Here is a 13,618-nt window from a genome sequence, read left to right as displayed (position 1 = left end):
CAGTCTAGTTATTTAGTACTCTGTTTGTCAGCAAATGAACATGTATTTCCAACACAGATTCTTGTTAAAATATTAAAAAAAATTATAATGTGGAGTTTGACCTCCATAGTCACTGCCTGATAAAACATAAGTAAATATGTTGTTTAAAGTATGCAGTAGACAACTATATCAGCAAAAGACTTCAGATATTATGGTGATACTGTTCGTGACCATTTCCTGATCATTCCTATAATTGTTTCAGTTATTTTATATTAACAATTCTTTAATTACGTGAATGCCAGAAGGGTAAATTCACAAGAAGGAAAATCACTTTACATACAACTTAGTGGGATAACAATGTGTAGAACCTATTTTAAAGAAACCATGAGAGACATATTTCATTCCTCAGTCTGACACAAAAGCAAATTACTTCCTCTAATATGTAATGAAATAAACAAAGGTCAGATGGTTCATTTGTCTGCATTTGCTTTGTTCAGTTTTAGCAGTTAAACAGGATGTTTTCTATTAACATTGCTTTCAGGTTTCTTGGTAACAATAGCACCTAAATAAAGACCAGATTTTGTCACTGTGAAATTTACTCCTCCTGAATAAAGTCTTATGCCTAGAATCTGCAAAGAGAAAAGCTAAAATAAGATGTGGGAGCTGCAATATTTCTGTGTAAGCACCAAGCTGAGATCCATACAAGCTTACAGGAGTCAGGTACTTGGCTTCCACCAAAACTCAGAGGAGGTAAGTACATTTGTTCTTAAAGCTTTGTTTTGAAAATATGAGCTCTGTAAGGCAAAACAGCCTCCCAGTATTCACTGTATATATGAGTATATATGAACAGTGCCTTGGGTATCCAAAATCTATGCAAGTGAAAAGGAGAGCATGGAGCATGCAGCTTCTCAGCTGTGAAGCAGCAGCCTTGCTGAGCCACACTGCTTACGAGGCAGGCTACTGGATCTTCCTCACCAAACTTGACTTGTGCCCTTAGGTGACCTCCAGCTCAGGCAGAACATGAGTTAACTGCTGGCAAGCTTCAAAGCGCATGGGGTTCAAGGGGAAGTATGGGCTTTAAGCCAGTCGTGTGCACTGGAGGTTCCACCTAACTGGAATGCGGTTTGTGTTGAGGTATGTTTTCTTTGTCTTTTTTTTCCTGAAATGCGCAATTACAAAAATTAAAATATTTACATCATTACAAATGAAATTTCAGTGTCAGCTTTTTCTGTCATCAAATGGAATATTCCTATGTGCAGCAGGTGAATTATTTTCCTTGGGGATCAGATACAAAACTGTTTTCAATACAGAGAACAATAAACTGATTATTACAGCTATATACTTTCTGGTCAAGAAGTTTCCCTGTGTTCAGAGGCGATGCTTGTCCCATAGCTCCCATATTAGCTGTGTGCCAGGCTTCACAGTAGTTGCTAACCAGTCGGATCCCATTTGCAGTTGAACCATGCCATATTATTTTTTGAGGCCTGAAAGGTAATGTTAAGAAGTTATTTACTGGAAAAGTCTCTTTTGCTTTATTCAACTGCACATCTATATGTGTGGTGATCTGCATTCCTTGTGCTTGAAGCAAAGAGTGGTTAGGTAAAGATGAAGACAGAAAGGAGAGAAAGAAAGGAGAACACAATCTGATATGTCATTTCTAGACTAGCAGAAAAGGGAAAGAAAAATGGCATAAAGAAAGTGAGAAATTTTTATCACACGTCTAGTAGCCCAAGATACTGCTACTATTTCTTTTACTATCTGGTAAAAGTAGAAAAAAACCCCTTACATGTGACATATAAATGGTAATGTCAACTCACCAAGATGAATCAGTCATGACATTCCTGCCATCAAAGGAGTATATTGGAACATGAATGTTGAAGTGTCCACCATTTCCATCAAATATAGATTCCCAGTTACTGAAAAGGGTTTCTCCCTGTCAAATTTCAAAGCCACTTTTACAAACAAACAAATCCCTAATCTACACCAAATCCCAAGTGTACCTTCATAGACTTATCTGTAAATTGAAAATTTTATCTGTATTTAAGTACACTTGTGATTTCATCTTTCACACCAGTTTCTGCATAATGTTCTTGAACAAACTTGTCTGTCAACTCTATGCAAGTAGCTGTCTGGTCCGTGCTTTTGCCTCAAAGTTGTCTCTCTGTTCTGTTGTCACTCCAAAAATTCAGCTTGATCATCCCCTGTCCTTTTCCTCCTAAGGCCTTGTTTGAAAAATTGCTTATAACTACTGTAGCTGTAGAGAAAATATAGACATAAATTGTACTGGAACTTTTGTTAAGGTCACAGTTTTGTGAAAAGTGTTGCAAACATTCAAGGCAAAACCTTTGCATTTGGCTTCCTCTCAAACTGCTTTTGAGTTTTTCCAGTCAAGGTTGAAACAATATTGTCTTCACAAATTTCTCTCAAGGCTCTGTGTTTGCATGCACTTTAGAGCAGCATCCATTCAACATGTTTCAAGCATCATGTGTTATTCCTGTAGGTTTCTTTGGCTGCCTGTCCTGGGAGCCAGCCAATGCTACAAAGACATGATTTGTTTTCCTCAGTTTTAGAGTGTGTCTGTTTATGTGAGACCACAAAATGACTCATGTTCTAGACTCTCCTCACTGTTCCATTGGGGTATATCCAACATCATTCCTAAGCACAGAATTTGCATTTTTCTTCGAAATGAGAAAAATAGGCATTTTATCCTATGATCACACTAAAAGGTAGAACATAATAACTTCATCACTACTTCTTTGTTTCTTGAATCTGGCTGTGAAATATGAAGCAAAACTGCTTCTTTATAAAATGCAGTTTGGGCTGAAACTTAGTGCTTTTGCTATTTTCCAAGATTTTTGGGGAACCTGCGGCCTATCCTGAAAAAACAAGCACTAAGTACCCATTTTTACCTGAAGATTGACTACTGGCAAATGGTGTCGGTCAGTTTTTCTGACAACTGTGGCCAGATCTTGCAAGTGCGATGAGAGGAAGGCTCCGTAGGTGGATGTCAAACCAGCAAACTGGGCCTGCCGAAAACAATGAAAATCTGCTCGCATGTCACCAGACAATGGGAAGTTCAAAGCCACCAGATGCAACTGGAAGAAAAAAAGAAGAAAGGGTACCATGTAAAAAAAGTTTATGATACAGGGAAGATACATCTTGTAAATGAAACAGTGCTCCTGCCAGCACAGAACACATACCATTCATAACAGATATGAAAGTTATTTGTTGCCATATAACTCAGAGCCATGACACCCTTAGCAGAAATATCAAATTATCTTTCAATGTTAAGGGAACCATGAAGATTATGTACTCTTAAAAATAAAAATCTTTTAAAAGCAGCTAATATTTTCAATTGGAAATCTTGGACTTTTCACGTGAACAAAATCACAAATCCTGCAGACATGGAAAAAAGTAGCAAGAAGTGACTAGGTACCATTTAAAAATAGAAGAAGTAGCATGCTTAAGTCAAGCAGCACAGATGCAAGAACTAATCCACATTCTTCCTTTTTTTTTTTTTTTTGTTTCATTTTTTAGGTATGTCAGTTACCTTGCTTTCTTTGTCTAAATATTTTAAAGTCTTTTAAATAGAGGCTTAAGTTCTAAAATGTCCATCTTAGCCAAGCAGCACTACCAAGACTGAAAATATTTTAACAAATATTTTAATAATTTGTAGCACTATTGTTAGTTTAGAAATTACTCTGTATTGCAGGTACAATCACTAAGTGAAGAGGTATTCCTAACTCAGTCAGGAATTTCTTTTTTGTTTGAGGTGGGAAAGGGGCTGGGATGATGAAAATAGACCTGGAGGGAACAATTTCAAATTGAGTTTGAGATGTCTGAATAAGTTAAAGAAGTGTATTTGTAAATTTCTGAAGTAAAATCTCTGAGTTTGAAGAGCAAATATCACAACTGTCCCTAAAGATGCAAACTGTCACATTACAAAGCATGGCTCTGCAGCTGAAATACAGATCTCATACTTACTGCTGGTTTTCCATTGTTTATATTTGATATTGGTCTCAGTGCTGGAATAGACTGAAATCCCTGTTATTTGAACACAAGCAAAAAAAAAAAAAAAAAAAAAAAAGCTAATATCAGAATTCTACACACTCAGTAATTTTTTAAATAAAAATTTAATCACACCTGGAGTCCTGCATGAAGCCAGCCTGCTTTTGGTAGAAGCAGAAGAGCAGTTGAGGAAAATTGAAACTGAAAGGGTAAGAAGGATGTGGAAACAGAAAATGTAATGGGTGGAAACACTTCTCAACCCTGTTAATTGTTTCAGAAACAGCAAAGTTTTCTTCTCTAGTTATGGCAAGTATGAGTAAGAAGCTACCAGCTGGAGCAGATGGGAAACTCAGGTGGGAAACTCGGGTGGTGTCAACTGGAGGCTGCAGAAAATTTCTTATAACTTGAGGTCTAGACATTTTTCCAGGGTGCTGGGTGAACTTCTTCCTGACCTACTTTAACTTTTTTTATTTGTTTCTGGCCATCTTCCTTCTTACTACTCCTTCCTAACACTCTCTTGCCCTTTAATTTTCTCAGCAGATCAATTAACTTATCATCAAAACACCCTTCTTTACTCCCTCTGTCATTTATTGGTTTTCATCCTCCCACAATTTTTTGGGACAGACAGCATGTTCACATGCAAATTGGTACAATAACTTGCAGAATGGGGTCAGGCCCAAACTAACAATTGAGGCTTTAAAGAACACCCTCTGCACACTGCAGGGTAAGCTACATTCAGGTGATGATTATGGTATACTGAATACAGGACTATAACCTTTCAAAGAAAATCTATTTTTCAGAAACCCTTTTCTGACCTTCCTTGAAGGGGATCAGGGCTTGATATGACTGGTTCCAGGCTTATGAAACAGAATTCTGTGGGTTTGTGGGTTTTTGTTCGGTTTTTCTTTTGTTCGGTTTTTCTTTTGTTCGTTTTTTGGTCTCTTTTGTTTTGTTTTGGGGTTTTTTGTCGTTTTTTTTTTGGGGGGGGGGAATTTTTTTCGAGGGCAGCTTACTTTATTCTGCTTTTTGTAAATGCCGCTTTGTCTCTTTAGTGTTTTGAATCAGAAGATACTGGAAACAGATGACTGTCCAAGCAAATCAGTCTGCAAGCATATGTAGTGGTAGGATGCTTATTTTGAACTGACAAATCTTGGTGGAAAATCACATTGTGCAGAGATCTGCATACAACTTCTGCCAAGTGTATCATACATCTAGACTCAGTTTTTCATGGTCCAGTATTTTGTACTTACATGGCTTGATATGGCGGGAGGAGGAAGGCTGTCAGCAGGGATAGGAATTAACTCACCAAGCTGAAAGAACCAAACAGGAGAGTAGAACAAAAACATATCACCAGGAGCTTCTGAATTAAAAAAAAAAAGAGTCTTTGCACCCACACTTCTCTCCCTGTGTAAAAATATCTCCCTCCTTCATTGTGAGGAAGGGAGTTGGAAAAGATTAGGGTGTAGTGCAACAGTACCTGCAATTTTCTCCATCCTTTCTGAACACGGATAAAAACCTCACTGGTTTCCCTCAGGTAGATTAGTGTACCTTCTGCTACATAATGAACTTTTTCCAACATACCCTCAATGTTTTGGAATATCGTAACCTGTCAAATAGGAAAATGAAACATACTTCATCAGACACACAAAACACTCTGCAAGTTAAATAGTCTCATTTGGATACATAAATGTCAAGGCTTCTTCTGCAGGAAATGCTCATAAAGTCAGTTTTATGTAATTTAATCCATAAACTAATATGAATATCTTGCTACTTTGGCATACCAGCATCATCCTTCTGTGGATTGTAGTAGAACGACAGCAATTTTGTGAAGTGAAGATTGTTGCACTCCTACAATTTAGCATCCTGGGTCAAAATGGCAGAGTTCAGAAGAGAACTGCAGTAGTTTAAAACTGGGACAAATTTCAGGAAAGTGCAATTTTTCTTTTTTTTTTCTCATTTCTTCATTGTCAGAAGTCATATGAATGCTTTATAAATAATGCAGACCTTACTACAGATTTGTATATATATTTTTAATCTTAGTTTTGACCTAAGTAAGCTCAGACCTTCTGTCTGAGACAGTAGCTCCCAGCCTACAACTACAGTCTTCTGTCTTGGGGCACCAGTCCTTGAACATTTTTTTCTCCCCTGAGAATTGCAATGAATGCCCTCTGCTAGCTTGAGTAGGGCTTTTGGGGCTGGTTTTCTCAGGCTTTTTTGGTAGTATTTTTTATCTGTTTGTTTATTTGGGAATTTTGTTCTTTTTACAGAAACTACAAGTTATTAATTTAGAAACTACTGAGACTTCTGCCTTAGCTTTTTCTTTTCCTTCATGGATATCTTAGATCCAATTTTGATTAATTTCATAATATAAGAAAAAGAAACAAATTTACATGTATTCTCTGGCATAATGATTTTTAGAATTGCTAGGGAAATCTTTGCATCTTAAATCAGTTTGCATCTTGAAATTGTTTATAAAACATTCTACTAAATAAAAACACAGGATGGAACTTTCACTCCTCTTTCAGTGCTACCAGTGACCACCAAAAGTTTTGAAGAAAATTTTCTATAGCAAACTTCCTTATTTTGCTCTCTTACCAGATTCTTGGTGGCAGGTGACCCTGGCTCTCCAGGAGGACCTGGTGGCCCTGGCATTGCAGCTGTTAAAATAAAATAAGCATACAATACATGCTGAAGGTCATCTTTTTTGAGAGATAATGTGAGTGACACAAAGAAAGGACTTAGTGATGGTGTCCAGGAGCAGTGGAAATTTTAAATAGCTGTAGTCATGTCCTTAATAGCTCAAGTCAACTACAGAAAATACATTCTAAGGATTTTTTTAGAAGCAATGATGGAACAGTCTTTTCTCTGTTTTTTGGGAGGTTAAGGCCAACAGACTGCAATCTATTGTAGAAACTGCAAATGAAGAACACAACCCACTTAAATTGACCAGAAATGTGTTCTGTTAGCTAGTGCACATGGAAGAGGAAGAACTTTTTGCTCCTGCCCATATAAGCTTTGAGGGAGTCATAACATCTTTTGCTCTAAAGGAAAACAAAAATTTACTATTCCTTAGATGGAATATTCATGTGTTTAAACTCAGCTTGTGTTACAAAGGAAAAAAGAATTCTTCAGGTGTATGAACTTGGACTACTAAGACTGCAGTCCACACCACCTGGTACCTAGTATCTGTCTCTATTCCAAAAGTTAATTTCTTTATCTTAAGCTGTTTTCTGGAGTAAAAACTTCTTTCTTTTAAGGCAGATATGGAAGACTAAAAGCATGCATTTTGTGCAAATGCATGTCATGATGATGGAACTTCAAAGCTGCTTGTAAGGAGCTTCTACACAAGCTCCTTAGCTTGGCTGGTTTTGTGAAACCCAGAAGAGCCTCGAGATCACCTTTTGCAAGAAGAATCTATGCACTGAGGCATTTTCAAGGATACTCCAGAGTATGTCCTTTATGCCAATGGCAGGGGAAGGAGGTCAGATCTCAGAAGTGTTTATAGCTATTTACCTACAGATAAGCTTTTCCTCTTTGCCCATATTGCTATATGTGAACTCCATACTACAGTGTGTGAACTCCATAATTACAGATAGTAATAGCTTTAAAAGAGATAACTGAACCTCAAAGATAGGGAATAAATAAACATATGTTCCTAACATTTAGTAAAATGTGTGCTGCCTAAAGAACCCTTTTACACATCAAAGAGGAAAATGTGTAGGAGGATGATGAAGACTAATGGTAGAGAGCACGAAAACATAGGGATGGAATACTAATAATGATTTGTTTTGTCTGACTGGGTCTCTTAGCTAATATCCAGAAGTACTTAATCTAAATTACACAGGAAAAGGCCTGAAAACCTTTACGTGCTTCATGGATGCTGTGGATCTGTCTGTATCGTGATGGTCAGGGGCTGATTCATATAAAGCCTATGTTCCAATGTTGAACATATTAAGGATTTTTTCTTTCTCAAATATTATTCAGAGGATGAATACTTCTGATAGGCACTAAATTAAAATATTGACTGGATGACAGATCAGATATCTCACCTGCTGTGTAAATGAGGCTGACCAGGTTCAAGAAATACCCGGAGAGAACAAATTGAAGAGAGATACGTCAAACTAGCAGTCTGGAAGCACAGGTTTTGTGGGAAAACAGGCTAATTGTTTGTTCTCAGGAATGGAAACCTGTATTTGCTAGACCTGTCAAAACCTTAGGAAGAATAAATCTCTGTTACAACATCTCTATTCAGGTAAAGTCTCCCTTTCTACTAGTATACCATCTTCAGCTGAGATTAAGGAATGCTCTGCTCTGGCTTTACCTGGCTGGATTCCCATGCTGGTCCCAGATCCTAGACGGATGTATCGTCATTTTCTCAGGCATACCTGTCAAGTAATGTCAGAGGAGCCCAGGACCCCATCCACCAGAACCCAAGGCTGGACATTAACAGTATGAGGCTTGTCACTAGGAAACCTGTGACCCAAAAGGAGTCAAAAGCATAAATGTCTTGAACTCTGACACCCGATTTCTAACCACATACTCTCTTTGATGTCACCTTGTTTGCAAAATTCCTCTCCTGATGTGACTAATTGTGGCACATTTTGCTCCTTTTCTCAGTAAGTTGAAAACCATTAGAGGCAGAGTAAGCAACCTGAAGTTTCATTTCTATTCAGCATTTGCATAGAAACTAGTTTTTAGAAGCAGTTCTCCAGAAGTCTGATTCTAGACCTAAACTCTACTGTGGGTACTGCCTTTTCACCAGAAAATCAGAAAAGCACTTGGGCTGGAAAAGACCCTTAAGATCATCACCTCCACCAGCGACACCCAGAACTGTAAAGTCTGCTACTAACACATGTCCCTAAGTGCCATAGTTACACTTCCAGAGATGGTGACTCAACCATTTCCCTGGGCAGCCTGTTGCAGTAGCAATCCTTTAGGTGAAAAAAAATTTCCTAATATCCAATTTAAACCTCCCCTGGTACAACTTGGGGCCATTTCCTTTTGTCCTGTTGCTTGTAATCTGGGAGAAGATACTGCCCCTCCTGGCTACACCCACCTTTCAGGCATTTGTGGAGAGTGATAAGGTCACCCCTGAGCCTCCTTTCCTCCGGGCTAAACACCCCCAGCTCCCTCAGCTGCTCCTCACAGGGCTTGTGCTCCAGACCCTTCACCAGCTTGACTCCCTTCTCTGGACATGCTCCAGCACCTTAATGTGCTGCATTCTTGTCGTGAGGGGCTGAAAACTGAGCACAGGATTTGAGGTATGGCCTCACCAGTGCTGAGTACAGTGGTACAATCACTGCCCTGGTCCTGCTGACCACATTATTGCTTATACAGGCCAGGATGCCATTGGTCTTCTTGGCCACCTGGGCATTGCTGGCTCATGTTCAACAACTGCCAACCAGCACCCTCAGGTCCTTTTCTGCTGGGCAACTTTCCAGACACTCTGCATGGGGTTATTGTGATGCAAATGCAAATGCAGGATTTGGCACTTGGCCTTACTGACCGTCACACAGTTGACCATGGCCCATTGGTTCAGACTGTCCAGACCCATCTGTAGAACATTTCAGCAGATCAATCTTCCCGCCCAGTTTGGGGGCAAACTCACTGAAGTGTACAGTTGATCCCCTAGCCCAGATAATTGATATTTGATAAGTCTGGACTCAATACTGAGCCCTGGGAAAAATCCCTTGTGTTGACCACCAGCTGGATTTAATTCCATTCCCCACAAGAAGAGTGTTTTGTCCCATATTTAGCCAGCTGGTCAATTTGATGGACTTTGCAAATCTGTCAAGGTAATCTATCTCTACTCTGCAGTTTTCCTCTCAGCCACAGCCACAGAAAGATCCTTCATTCAACAGCACTTCCATGGCATTAGTCAGTGAAAACTGTCTGCAGAGAAATTGTCCGTTTTGTGCTCTCAGTTCCAACTCCCCCCTAGGAGAAATTGGTGGAGGGTAGGAGGAGAGCAGGGAACAACCTGATTCATATATGCAGAGAGGGTGGGCAGGTGGGACAACCTGCCAGGTGTGAAAGAATTGGTCATGTGTGGGTTGTGGGCATGCAGCTGTACACTTGCATATGCACTGGAAAGCTCACCTGAGCCATATATTGCAGGGGGCCCTGGTGGTCCAGGTGGGCCAGGAGGTCCAATTTTTCCATAACCTGGTAAGCCAGGTAGGCCAGGTAATCCTGGAGGTCCTCTGGGTCCAACAATTGAGTTCCCTTTTGGTCCCTGTCAGTGATGAAAAGTATTTCCTTGAATGTATTGATTTCACTGCTGCAGGGCCATCATCTCTGGTGGCAACATTTACCAGGTGCCTGCCACTACACAGCCATTTAGACATGAGTCTATGTAATTTTCTCCAAGGAGGCATGGGTATAATGGAAAATGAAAATTTTAACCACATATCAAAATAAAGTCAAGGATTTAAATTTCAGAAAGCTTTCTGAAAATTCTCATATGTATCCCCAAGCAGCTGATGACTGCAAAACTCTCAACAATGCTCTCAAAGTCCTGGATCTCTACTCTGCTCATGCTGAGACTGCTTGCTTTGATGGCCTCAGAGAGTTTGTGGAAAACTTTAATGTAAAGTGTGTCTCTGCAAGGTGTACACCTCATGATGAGTGCTGTCTTCTCCCTCCTGTGATCGAATGTTAGTCCTTAACCTCTCCAGCTTCCAGACTTGCCGAATAAAAACACTTAACTCCCTTCATTTCCAGTTTAGCAGTGAGTCCTCAGCCTGACTGAGGAGGACTTCTGTTGCCTGTGCTCACACCAACCTGCAGACATGGAACATATTGGACCCAGGACAAAGACAGCTCAGCTGTGCCAGTAGAACAGTTTCTAAACAGGGAGATATTCTCCCCAATGTGGAATAGAACCAGTGGGATTTTTAAAGATGGTCTTGCTAACCTAACGCTTCATCCTCAGCTGTGGCCCACTCATTCATGGTTCTTGACACAGATATGGCAATAGAGGAATGCAATTAATCTATTTGTTGCCAGATCCCAGGGATAAACTCGTTTCCAAAGAATTGGTGCATTTTATTCCAAAGCAGCTGTGGTGGCAATTGCCAGAAGATAAAATTAAAAGGTAGACAGTAGACAGTGGCTGAATTTTATAGAAATGGTCCAGATGGCTACACACTGGTCTTTTCAGTCATATTTTTTGTATTACTAGGAAAACAGGATTATTTATTTAGACGGCCAGTAATTTTCAAGTCAGCATCTAACTTTATATGGCCTATTTTGGTATTTATGGGGGTATAAGTAGTAGTGTCACAAATTATACATGCTGCTTTGATTTGTAACACTGTTAATAGCATGATCTAGATATTGGTGTAGCTATATGAGACAGCTGAGCACAACATTATGTCAGTATTTCATAGCAAAGTAATTCTATGCACAACAGTGAAGTGTCTGTGTTTACACTTAATGCAATTTTCTCCTATTCACTTAATGCTTAGCATGTAAGTTTCTTTATAGTTCCTAGCAATCCTGATGTTTGTCTCTTTTTAATGCCTTCTAAATTAATTCTAAATGAGTAGTCATAAATATTCCCATTCTACAACCTGCATGACTTACAATTAATCCTGGTCTTCCAGGTGGTCCAGGAGGACCCGTCAGAAAAAACCCTCCATTTGGTTCTCCTTTTTCTCCTTTTACACCAGTGACTCCATTGTGTCCTTTTTCACCCTTTGAATAAAATATATTTTAAAATGTTGAGCTGAAGTGAGACCAGAACACAATGCACTCAACTTTTAAATTTACATTAAATCTCTGAGTTTATAAATCAAAAGGTAAAGGAAAGCACCTGCTTGAAATGTTTTAAACATCACTTTCTTCTTCTTCTGTGATATGGGATGAAAAGGAATGCTTTCTGTATTGAGGCTGCAAGGCTCACTCAGGGCAAGGGCTAGGGGAGGTGGGGTTTGGTGGAGGCAGAGAAAATGCCTCTGTTGCTGTTTCCTGCTATTCTGCCCAGCAAAACCTTGTTCACTGCTGTAGCTGGAGGTGAAGAGAGAGCTGGAGGAAGCATAAACGCCTGGCTTTGTGCTTTCCTCCATCACCAAGAAAAAACCAAAGCAAGGTTGACATCGAATGGACACCTATTTGAAAGTATGTGACAAAGTGAGCAGAGCAGGGTGGGAGTGTGTACAGGGATAACAGAAGAGACCCTACACAAAATTGCAAACACTAGAAACAGTATGTCTTCTGTTCTGCATGGCTGATCATCAGTTAGGGAAACAGAGCAATAGGTAAGAAGCACCATTTAATTACTACATTATTATGTTTCTGTGCAAGATGAGCCACAGCATTTATACATTCCTCCTCACAGTATTTTTTCCTGTTTGTCCGCTTTTTTTTACCACTTGAATTTTTTTTTTGGTCGACTTTTTTCATGTTTCTGAGAAATAAGCCTGTGGATAGAAGAGGCAAATGGCAAAGCAAGAATGGCAAGTATCTGCAGACAGCCAGAGGACATGGCTATCTATAGCTCCTCCTATGTCTTTTAGTCTTTGTAGATTCCCAGTAAACATGACTCAAAAAGTTTCTTTATTCCAGGCCATTTTGGGGAGTGGAGGGACTATATAAAAAATAAGTTCTTGGCAGCTAAATCTGTAAAGCTACAGACATTACACACTGTAAGGTCAGAAACCCCATTGGCTTTGCCACATACATGGGACACTTTATGCCATAGGAATAACTTTGGTGTACTCAGCCAAGCAGAAATAAAATCCTAAATCCAGGCAGCATTAAGAGTCCTTCCAAGAGACTGTCAGCACAACACTTTTGGTAGCATCATTAAATGATAATTTGATTCACATTTTTTCAGTTCTTCTACTGATAGAGTCCTATTCACCTAAAAACATTTAAAATAATATAATATTTTTATTTATTTTTGTCACTTAAAGCAGTCAAGAGAATAATAGAACAGAGAGACTAAACAAATCAAAGTATGGGTATACTTTGCTGTAAGAGCTTCCAGGAAAAGTAGTTTCCATAATTTAATTCTATTCAGTGTGCTTAAAAGAGAAATAACATGACATGGAAGTGATTTCCACCCCCCTTTCCCCACACCCAGTGTTCTAGAAGCCCTTTAGGTAATGGATGTCTTTTACCTGAGCTGGCATGGAAACAAAAGCATTAATTTAAGGCAGATATGTTAGGTAACAGTGAAATATGACTCACTTTAATACCACTGGGAAGGTAAAAAGCCTCAGTAATAAAGTATCTTTCAAAAGTAATCTTTATAGACCTCTGACAACTGCTATATCTCTATAGTTATAAGCTTGCCTCTGTAGCTGGAGTTTAAGAAACAAATATAATTTGCAATTGCTGATGCCCTTATATTTGTATATTTCACCATGTTGCATTGGTTTGTGCTTAATTTGTAGTAAAGTACACTTTAAAAAAAGCTTAACAGAACTCAAACACAAATGGGATATAATTACCTTTATGCTATTAATAAATTGGCTGAAATATGATGGAGGCAGAGGTGGACCTGAAAAATGAAGAAAATACAATAAAGTACAATAATTATCTGTAATTTTCCTTTTAAAAGCACTGCTTTTGGTATTACTGGTTTAGCAGTTTAAAGGAAAACTATTTACAATAATGGCATTAA

At 38.9% G+C, this 13,618-nt stretch overlaps 1 protein-coding gene across 1 annotated transcript in view; it reads right to left on the bottom strand.

The window, feature by feature from the left end:
* Positions 1–246: 246 nt before the first annotated feature.
* The window catches only part of COL15A1 (collagen type XV alpha 1 chain), a 123,345-nt gene continuing 109,973 nt past the window's right edge, over positions 247–13,618 (bottom strand). Inside the window, exons 33-42 of the mRNA XM_068200539.1 lie at positions 13,446–13,495; positions 11,575–11,685; positions 10,087–10,222; positions 6,583–6,644; positions 5,465–5,593; positions 5,238–5,297; positions 3,964–4,023; positions 2,889–3,074; positions 1,797–1,912; positions 247–1,463 (exon numbers count right to left, since the gene is read on the bottom strand). Of these exons, the coding sequence (XP_068056640.1) occupies positions 1,247–1,463; positions 1,797–1,912; positions 2,889–3,074; positions 3,964–4,023; positions 5,238–5,297; positions 5,465–5,593; positions 6,583–6,644; positions 10,087–10,222; positions 11,575–11,685; positions 13,446–13,495 (1,127 nt within the window). The 3' untranslated portion in view covers positions 247–1,246. The remainder of the gene's footprint in view (positions 1,464–1,796; positions 1,913–2,888; positions 3,075–3,963; positions 4,024–5,237; positions 5,298–5,464; positions 5,594–6,582; positions 6,645–10,086; positions 10,223–11,574; positions 11,686–13,445; positions 13,496–13,618) is intronic.

The sequence above is a fragment of the Anomalospiza imberbis genome, chromosome 1 (genome assembly GCF_031753505.1).
Source record: "Anomalospiza imberbis isolate Cuckoo-Finch-1a 21T00152 chromosome 1, ASM3175350v1, whole genome shotgun sequence".
Taxonomy (NCBI): domain Eukaryota; kingdom Metazoa; phylum Chordata; class Aves; order Passeriformes; family Viduidae; genus Anomalospiza; species Anomalospiza imberbis.
This window is presented reverse-complemented; position numbering and strand designations above follow the sequence as displayed.